This window comes from Lactuca saligna, chromosome 5 (genome assembly GCF_052625555.1).
Source record: "Lactuca saligna cultivar CGN05327 chromosome 5, ASM5262555v1, whole genome shotgun sequence".
NCBI classification, from domain to species: domain Eukaryota; kingdom Viridiplantae; phylum Streptophyta; class Magnoliopsida; order Asterales; family Asteraceae; genus Lactuca; species Lactuca saligna.
The window spans coordinates 156,935,161-156,945,437 of NC_136421.1; the positions used below are offsets into that span (position 1 = coordinate 156,935,161).

Here is a 10,277-nt window from a genome sequence, read left to right on the forward strand (position 1 = left end):
ACAAGTCACCCATGTCCATATCTTTCTCTACTGAGTCTAATGAGGAAGACTACAACTACTATTTAGGTGATATAAATACTGAAGGAAGAAGCTTCAATTCAATTCTTTCTTATTCTGGTGAGAGGACATGTGTTGGTTTTACTTGTGGACACTTGATCTTATTCGGGAGTAAAACTCATGATTTCTGGCTTCTTGATCCTGTCACAAGGCATGGAGTTCATTTCCCTAATATCCCTTCTTCAGTAGGTGATGATCCAAAAAAAATCAGGGGTTTTCTTGTCTTTTCACCTTCAAAATCTCGGTGGGTGTTTGTTATGACAGATGGATCCGCCAATATATGGTATTCTATATCGGGTCAAGGCGAATGGAATCATGTCTTATCAACTTCTCCTGTTGTTGATTTACATGCTTTCGATGGAAAGATGTATGCCATAGACAACTCTAGTCATTTATGTGAACTGACAATTAATCCTGAGCCTAAGTTATCGATACTTGAAACCAAGAATTCTCCTAACTTTCCCAAACATCAGCAGTTTTATTGCTCGGGTGAAAACCTTTATGTGAGCAGATATTTGCCAGTAGTTGGTCATTACGAATACCACAAACTAGATTTTGAGGAAATGAAATGGGTGTTATGTAAAAGTTCAAGAAAAGCATCATCCAGTAACAACAAGTTGAAGCGTATTGCTGCTGCTAAACAAGGAAAAAGCAAGTTATTTATTTGGCAACATATGGTATACCCCAAAATTGTTTGAATGATAATCGCATAGATAGGCGATGATGACATTTTAGCACACTTTATCCTTTTCATTTTGAATTCTCATGTGTTTAAACTTCTTCAAGATGGTTATGTGTACATCGACAGGTGGCACAACATACTATGAATTTTATCTCTTTTCTATTTGAGTTGGTGTTCTTTGCTCTAAATTTTAGCTAATGCGTTATGTGTAGCACATTTGAATGTTTTTATGCCAAAGAAGGACCTTTTGCTGGTCTTTTCAGCTGAGAAGAAATCACTACTAGAAAAATAGCCTTTTACGACGCTCATTGCGCGTTGTAAAAGGCTCAGACGATGCGCAAATGCGTGTCAAGGAAGGCCATGTCATAAAGAGAGACGACGCGCATTTACGACGCTCATTTACGACGCGCGTTTACGACACGCAATGCGTATCAAGGAAGGCCCTGTCATCAAGGAAGACGACACGCGTGTTAATGACATGCAATGCCTATCAAGAAAGCACCTGTCAAGAAAGACCATGTCATAAATGAAGATGACACACATTTTTGCGTATCGTAAATTTAAATGTTTAAAAAAATTATATATTTATTTATTTTTAAATTAAATTTGCATTTAATTTCTTATAATATAAATAAAATACCAAATACAAAAAATACATTCCATTGCATAATATAAAATAAAATTTCAAACTCAAAAAATAAAATAAATTGCACAAATTATAATATCATACAAAGAATCATTCAAATGTTAAACAAAAATAATACATTGCTAACATGGGTTATACATTCCTATAAAACTAACAAATAATCATACAACTCTATTTCTTACTGGAAAGGAATGCCAAACATGATTACAAGTCTCCGTTAATCTTGATTACTTACCTGCTTAAGTAGAATGCTGTTGTTGAGAAGGTTACCTAGCAACAGAGAAAAATACAACACCTCTCCCACCATCACAACATCATTTATAGAAAAAGGGCTGTCAATTACTTTCATTAAGACTTTCATTCAATCACAAAAACATTAAATAAAAGGGTGAAAAAAATAATATACTTTTGATAAGTTGATCTCCCTTAGAGCAAACACAACTAAAGCATTGAACAAGACCCTAGGGCCTTCTTTTAAAGTAAACACAATGCTCGTCTGCAAAACTGAGGCGATAAAATAAAATTTGAATATTGTTTGGGTAGTTTATATATGATTTGATAATTTGATTTAAAATACAATAAAATAAATCATCTTTTTTGTTACCTTATGGGGGTTGTCAATTCCTGGGATTATAGGTTTTCTTGCTAGTATTAGATAACAAGTTATGCTATCTAAATCATCCTGAATATTCAATATAACAATTGTAAGACAAAAGGAGAAATGTATATTTGAAAATACTGTTAGATGTGATATTTTTAATGTTATCAATCCATAAATTAAGCGCAACAAATAGTTACCTATCTTTTTTAAAAACTTTTATGGGGGTATAATGACCGAAATGACCTTGTATTTATATACATGTCATAACTAACTACTATTTAACATAATATTAAAAGGTATTAATTATAAATTCTTAATTCACCTTATCATCTTTTCATGTTGTGTCTCATGAGCATACACAAGCATCTCAACTGCCTTCTCACTAGCGGTTCCCACCATTAACAACCCCACGCTGATACCCGTAGCTTCACAGCACTGTCTGTGTAGACACATCATACAAAGGAAACAAGTGATTGTGTAGGTTTCCTCTTAATAGAACTTGCACTACTTCATAAAATAAACATATGATAGATTCGCTTGAGCACTTGTAAAATTCTTGCAAGAGCTCCATCGACTTCACTTTCATCCAATTTAGTTTAGATAATTATTTATTACCTCGGCATCTTAATTCTTTACAACTTGAAGCAAAAAATGATATCTTTCCAACAGTATGTTGTCCTTTGTTGGCCGATCAAATCTGGATAAGTTTTAAAAAGATACAAATTAGCAAACATACAAGGCTTTCATTATAAATATGAAAAGTGCTTATAAAATCATTAGTGAAAATACCCGTATTTCTTGGTGATCACTATACAATGGAACAAGAACTGAATAAAATAGTTCCTTACACAGAAGTGTAGACTTTCTTTTTGGACAACATCAGTAACACCTGCAATCAGAGAAGTCTTGTAAGAATACCCCTTTTCCATAAAAATGTTAATGAAACTATGAAAGAAAGGATGGAATTATAAGCATAAGAAAAGTCAAAGTCTTGACTCGCCTTCATCCGTGAAAAGTGCATTGCACAGTGGTCCCTGCATTTTTTTTCTTTTTTATTAAATCCAACAGAAAAAGAACCATCCATAAATTAGAGAAATAGCTTAAACAAACATACAGGGTCATACTGTTGTCTGTGCTGAGTGGAAGGAAGAGAATGAAAATCTGCATCCAGAACCGCAATCAGATTGTTCAGTGAAACTGAGTAACAACATAACAGCCACAACATCAACACATGTTATTGAAATGACAAAACTGCCCTTCACAGCATCAAAAACAACCCTTTTTTCCTTCTCTATGTCAGAATCTAACATGTTTATACCCTCAGAAGTCGATCCTGGTGTAGGTGTTTGATTGTTTTTAAAGTAATCAGTTCACTTTCGTGACCCACACTGCCTGCATAGGAGGCTGTCCACCAAAAGTTGATGTAGGATTCCCAAATATCAGATGCAGAACAACAAGTTCTAAATAGGATTCCCATCTTTAAACTCTCCATCCAGTAATTGAAGGACCTTCATCTGGCTCTAAATAGGATTCCTTGGATTCTATCCTATTTTCGGTGAAAAATGTAGGAAGCAGCTTAGTCTGGAAACGAAGCTGCAGGGATGTTGTACTATGCGCATCAGAAGGAGATCTATAATAGAAAAAAGAAATGCACAACTATTATATATACACACACTGTAAATCTCATTTTATGCTCAAGCATGCATCGAAGTCTTTTTACAGAAATATGTAGCGGAGATGAAAAGCGTACACCCATGAAAATGAGAAAGAGACACAACCTTGGTAATGTACCAAAGATCTGTTGAGATGGAAGTTGCACCCCATCTTGCACCTATCAGAAAGAAAGTAAATGTTAATAAAATCAAAGGATCGTATGATAAGCAAATACTTTGCCAACTAGATTCATAAGTTCAGAAAGAAGACATGGTAGTTGTTGGAAATTAGTGGTTATTTGCAAGTAGCTAAGTTTTCATTATCCCACATTGGTGGGTGGATGAAAATAAAATGTGCTTATAAGTTTTTTCTCCTGTTAAGCATTCAAAGGCCTTAATTCTTGTTGTTCGCATCCATTTTGTGTTGGTTTATGCTTTGTATCTAATAAGCTTAATGTCAAATTACCTTAATTCCACTAGTTAAACCATGCGTAGTCAGTGATTTCAACTTCTTACGAGGTTTGCTTGAAGTAGACTCCTGAATTTCCTTTAATTCCTAAACAAAATCACAAACAGTTCATTGACTTTCTGTCATTTTCTTTAAATAACCAAATGTACCCCCACTTGCATGTAAGCAAAATGAAGGGAGAAGTAAGAAAAAATTAGAAAACGGATTTTTCTTTCATTTGTTATGTATGAGGATCTATCATCTAATAAGGACATTAGTTTTGTTAAAAGATAATAGCTCATAAAGATAATGGCCACAACATTGAAGGCATTTGATGGAATAACTAACAGAAGCATAAAAGGATAATCAAACTCCAGTAATGTCTTGCATAGACCATTTACAAGAGTTAGATGAAAGCCAGATTCAAAGTGAAGTTCCATAATTTTTTAGGCATTTCTTTTTGAAGGACAATAAAAGGGTTGTAGCTTTCCTCAGTCATGTTTGTGACTCGGGGAAAAAGCCAGACATATATGTGATGAAATACTAAACTCATCACTTCATCTAACAAGTTCATATTTTCAACAGATGCAACTTATTTTGACATGTAGTTGTAAATTAGTGTGTTATTGGGTGGGAGTGAGTTAATTTCCATCACAATGAAAGATTTAAAATCTTTTCTTTTCTGAGAAATTAAATATCCTTCTACATTTTCTTCCTACAACATTTAAGATGGGTAGGAGGATATTTAACTTCTCTTTCTTTTATATTCTAAACGTAATATTCAATTACCTTTATTGTTGTTTCACTAAATTTAAACGATGTGGAAGATTTCATCGTCTCCCCAAGCAGGCTTGATGTGAACTCCAATGTTTTATCTACAGAAGATGATTTTGACATCTCTGCAATCTTATAAATGTCCTCCTATTAATTTTTCATAAACACCAGAGCCAGTTAACAAAACCCAATCATTACACTACATATAACAGAATTAGCATCACGTACAAAAAGGTTCTAGATTACAATGGTTTATTGGACCTTGGATAATCTTTTCACTTATGTAAACTTACAAAAGTATCATATGTATAAGGCAACAAAAATGGGGACTTGAGATGTATATTAATCATAGAGATATTATTGTAACAGTGGAAAGCCATAAAATCAACTATTATGATAAACCAAGTCACAATAATCCAATTCATCCTATACCAATTGCATAGGCAGGGATATGGTAAAAGATATGTAGGCCTTCCATATGTTTCACAAATGGAGAAGGTTGGAAGGTTGAAAGGTTAAGTACCTTCAACAATTACAATAGCAATGACAGAGCCACCACAGGTAGGGTCAAAGGCAACTGCAGTAACTCTAGAACCCCATGCAGTTGTTGCTGCTAATTGCGCTGAAGCTTTAGGACTCACATATGCAGAAAAATTTGAAACAAGAGAACAATGAAGGGCAACCATGTCACTATAATCTTGCTCTGTTAGTTTCTTCACTTGTTTACTTTCTGAATCAGAGTATTGCTGCCAGCTAAACAAATAAGAAGCCAATGAAGCAAAACCATCCCAAGAAGGTGGAGTAAGTGAAGAAGGGATCCCATTGGTGGTGCTAGTCTTTGGATTTGCTTGAAATCCATTCCCAAATCCAGGAGTCACCTTTTACAAATAATTGCTGAAGAGATATCAAACTTTCAAGATTTTCCATTAAACTTTTCTTTACATCATCACTAGAAGACTTTAGTGCAGCCTTCAGTGTTGATTTACAATCCATCCCAAGCACCTCAGCAAGTGTTAAACCTTTGTCATTCAACTCATACTAGAAGTCATTTCCTAGTTTCAACCTAAAAATTCAACAAGAAAACAAAAAATTAATAAGGGTTGTGATAAAGATGATTCATATGTCAAAAAAGTGTACCTCCTCATAGTCTGGCTGCATTTGATCTGAAGTGCCTCAAGCTCCTTTAAATTTGTCCCTATGACAACATTAGGATCCTAACATTTCTCCTCCCATTGGTTCCTTTCAATCTCTGCCTCTCCTATATCTCTTTCCACTGATTGTAACTCTCTCTTCATCTTTTCTTCATTTCTTAAATTCAAAGTCTGTTTGTACTGCTTTCGATAAGTGCAATTGGGTTAGAAGGTATCTACAATCAATCATGAGTTATAATCATGAATAAAGGATATGAAATCAAGTAAAGGTTTAGAGATTTTCATATTTCATAATTCATATCAGTATTCATATTTCATAATTCAAGAAGAAAGAAACAGCTCTGATAAACTTCATGTAAGAAAAATAGAAAAATAATATATACCTTTTTTAAAGGAACCATGTTTGGGATACTCACACTTCTGGTTCGAAGATGGGGTTCAAGAATATGGAAGCTTATGCTGGTAAGAGTGTGAAGCAGTGGTGTGATTTTAATAGTGGTGTGTATCTGTGATTGCAACACAAAGAAGGAGGAGTGTGGTGGCTGACCGATGTTAATAGAGAATAATGACGACGGAAGGTGGTGGTGGACCTGGTGGTGCATTTCAGGTGCGGTATAGTCTGGTGGATGAGTTGGTGGCGGTGTTCATTGTGTTGGAGGGATTAGGGTTTCTAGAGTGAGAGACGAAAGGGGAAATTGGGGTAAACATCTGCAGAAGGAAGCATGTAATCAAGATCTTTGAAGAAGCGTATCTAGAAGGAAGCAGGTCAAGGAATAGTGCAAGAAAACTATTGGCAAGTATTCTCAAGAACAACAGAGAGATGAAGAAAGTGAAATTATAGCAGCGATGAGGTAGATGAGTGGAAATCAGAAGCCCTTTTTCTTGATTGAGATGATGAAGTCGAGAGATGGAGATGAAATCGTAACCTTCGATCTTTGATTGAGAAGTTACACAACAGTGTGAGGAGAATGGAAGATGCGTGAAAATGCTTAGGGCAGGGAGGGTAGCGGGCTTTTCTAATTTTTTGGCTTTTCTTTTCCCGACACCTACAGATGATGCGCGTTTAAGATATAGCGCCCTCCGTGTTTTTAATTTTTTTTTTTTTTGACACTAATTTAAAGGCACGCAATAATGTGTGACCTAAATCCTTAAATTTTCTGAAGAGATAACACTTTTTTAATGTCACTCTCGTTTGCGTAACATAAATTAATGAGTGAATGTAAAAGGCTATTTTTCTAGTAGTGAATGTTATTGAGAATGGTGGCGCCAGTTGATATAGTAATTCTTAAATGTATTATTTTTGTCATTTTAGAATCAGATCAAATTGGGTAGCCTCTTCCAAATAGATGAGATTGTCTACTTTCATTATTTGAGATTGTCTGCTTTCATTATTTAGCGTGATCAGAAGGAAAATTAAATCCCTTTTTTTCGAGTATTGAAACTAGGTATTTTCTTAATATAAAGAGGTGAAAATGACTTAAAAGCCCAACGAAATTTCCAAACCATTCAAAAAACCCCAATCATTTTTTGTCTATTAAAAAAAACCCAACAAACTTAACATTTTGTCTAAAAAGTCCAACAAAGTTTCAAACCGTTCAGAAAATTCCAATTTTGTTTTGTTTAAGTTCGTTGGGTTTTTTTTTTTGAACAGTCAAAACATGATTGGAGTTTTTTAAACGTTTTGGAAACTTCATTGGTCTAACAAGTCATTTTTCCGATACGGTAATAAGTCACGTCATTTGTTTCTCTTATTTGACTTTCGAGAAACTGTAACTTAGTTGGGCTTTTTAGATAAAATGTTAAGTTTGTTGGGTTTTTTTGAACAGACAAAACATTATTAAGGTTTTTTAAACGGTTTGGAAACTTCGTTGGGCTTTTAAGTCATTTTCCCTATAAAGAGACTAATTATGATACATCACATTTTATCTAGTTTTTCTAGATCTTTTATCTTAACATCAGTGATACATGAGATTTCATCCCAGGCATAGAATTCGAGGTTGTGCCCGGAATGAATATATCATCCATGGACAAAAGACACACTGCCATATAGTATGTTGAACTTTATACGTGTACCTATGGTAAGGCTATGTAGAGTGAGTTAAATTCCCACGTGTTAGGTGACATGGAAAGGCCAAGTCACACAGGCGTTTGCTCCAACCCTGTCCATTGTAATGGCTGGTGACTCCTACTGTGGAAGCTCATGATCTCTCTCCTTCCTCCCTCCCTTTCTCTTTCTCACTCTACTTCTCCCCTTCTATGTCTCTTTCTTCCTAACTAACCTGCATCCAAACACCATTTCCTATATCTTGTAAGAAGTTAGTGGCTACATTTGTTAGCTCATGTGGCACTCCGTATAGCCTAATGAAAAACCAAAAGCCATGATGTCACGACCCCCCTTGCTGGTGTTAGTTCTTTGAAAGTAAATTTGAGGGATGTCTCTTTATCAAGCAATTTGTTAAGTTAAAGATACTATGTTAAGCTCCTAAAACTATCGGGAACATTTTGATATAAAAGAAAGACAGAAGCCAAGTTTTGAGAATTAAAAGTGTAAGGCCCCGTTTGTAATAAAAAGAAAGTTGTAGGGCAATTTTCGTAGTTATATACCTAGGCCGTTATCTTTTAGGTGTTGTTTGTTTTTTGGCAAACTTCTTGGCCTCTTCTGGTATTTGATCGAGAGTTGTGCAAACTCTGTGCCGATGACAAGTCATCATTATGGCTGGTACTTATCCCGACGACATGTCATCGCTACAAGTAATTAATAAAACTTTTTTTTTCTAAAATATGCTCGACGTAACGTGTACATGTACCGATGAAATATCGTCGATTTTGACATATCCCAACATGACTATGACTATGTCTATGCCTATGCCGACGAACTGTCGTCAGTTTACCTCATGCCGACGATATGTTGCAGTACAAGGGTCAAAATTTGTCATTGACGCACGGATTAATGTTGTAGTATGTTCCCACAGATGAAGAACACATTTTAAATGAAAATGAGAGAAATAAAATATCGATGTGGTATAAAATGTTATATTTAGTAGGTATTTATGTTTAATAAAAACAAAAAGAAAATCAAAAAATAAATAGAGTTATTTGCTTAAAAGGGATGAGACTCAAGAGACGTGAGAACAAACTACCGAGTTGGGCTCAAAATCTCGACATGCCAAACATAGGGGTAGAGTTTGGCGAGCTATATTGCCATTACCGAGTCCACTATCATGGGTGGGTCCAAGTAAAAAAGATAATAACAACGCAGATTGAACCAAACGAGATGGACATTTACGTAAATTACTTTTCTTTTTGGGAATTAGGTGGCAAAAGTTGATGAGGAGATCTTGGGGCACTTAGCCAAATTTACGGCAAAATGGAAATATAATCCAGATCAATGAATTTGTTGCTCACATATAATCATTTTAAAACCCTAAAACAATTTGAAGAAATCGGCGTGGAAGGGCAGCAGTAGGGGCAAATTACCAAATTCGCAAAGGTACACTTTTGTGTTTCCATCCACGATCGAGGCATGCATTCATCGCGAAACTTAGAATAAATCAAGGTTTATGCATGTATTCTAATAATCGAATACCTCAAAAATACTCATCATCTTATAAGTTTGAAAATGGCTCTTGTTTTCCCAAGGCGTGATTTATATGTACAACAAAAGACTAGAAAATCATCACTGCAATATGTTCTTTGTTATTGTAGTTCTGTTATATCTGCTCCTACACAATCTGAAGTTATCTGCATAAGAGGTACTTTTTTGAGTGCTTAAAACAAATTTTATCCACCAATATATGGTATTCTATATCGGGTCAAGGCGAATGGAATCACGTCTCATCAACTTCTCCTATTGTTTATTTACATACTTTCAATGGAAAGATGTATTCCATAGACAACTCTGGTCATTGATGTGAACTGAAAATTAATCCTGAGCCTTCTCCTAACTTTCCCAAACTTCAGCAGTTTTATTGCTCGGGTGAAAGCCTTTATGTGAGCAAATATTTCCCAGTAGGTCATTACGAAATACGAATACCACAAACTAGATTTTGAGGAAATGAAATGGGTGTTATGTAAAAGTTGAAGAAAAGCATCATCCAGTAACAACAAGTTGAAGCATATTGCTGCTGCTAAACAAGGAAAACGGAAGTTATTTATTTGGCAACATATGGTATACCCCAAAATTGTTTGAATGATAATCATAGGTAGGCGGTGATGACATGTTAGCACTCATTATCTTTTTCATTTTGAATTTTCGTGTGATTGAAC

The 10,277-nt window shown here is 35.0% G+C and overlaps 1 protein-coding gene, 1 long non-coding RNA gene and 1 pseudogene across 2 annotated transcripts; all 3 read right to left on the minus strand.

Moving 5' to 3' along the window:
- Positions 1–1,562: 1,562 nt before the first annotated feature.
- On the minus strand, positions 1,563–2,863 carry LOC144998898 (uncharacterized). The gene is made up of 5 exons (XR_013660472.1): positions 2,776–2,863; positions 2,602–2,683; positions 2,309–2,425; positions 1,990–2,067; positions 1,563–1,889 (listed from the first exon to the last, which is right to left on the minus strand). It is a non-coding gene; the product is annotated as an uncharacterized LOC144998898 (long non-coding RNA).
- A 158-nt stretch (positions 2,864–3,021) lies between these two features.
- On the minus strand, positions 3,022–5,006 carry LOC144998759 (uncharacterized). Its single transcript, XM_078958488.1, has 4 exons — positions 4,876–5,006; positions 4,105–4,194; positions 3,765–3,817; positions 3,022–3,616 (listed from the first exon to the last, which is right to left on the minus strand). Exons 1-4 carry the CDS (start codon positions 4,981–4,983, stop codon positions 3,466–3,468), a joined length of 402 nt encoding a protein of 133 aa, XP_078814614.1. The 5' UTR covers positions 4,984–5,006; the 3' UTR covers positions 3,022–3,465.
- A 369-nt stretch (positions 5,007–5,375) lies between these two features.
- On the minus strand, positions 5,376–6,412 carry LOC145045880 (mediator of RNA polymerase II transcription subunit 16 pseudogene; annotated as a pseudogene).
- Between the last annotated feature and the right edge of the window lie 3,865 nt (positions 6,413–10,277).

Bases quoted from the DNA above. Each gene is read 5' to 3' on its own strand.
- LOC144998759 (XM_078958488.1), bottom strand. From the start codon at position 4,983: ATGTCAAAATCATCTTCTGTAGATAAAACATTGGAGTTCACATCAAGC. The intron at 3,818-4,104 runs GTAATTTGACAT...TCTTTCTGATAG, and splicing joins GTTTAACTAGTGGAATTAAG to GTGCAAGATGGGGTGCAACT. The intron at 3,617-3,764 runs GTTGTGTCTCTT...TTTCTATTATAG, and splicing joins ATCTTTGGTACATTACCAAG to ATCTCCTTCTGATGCGCATA.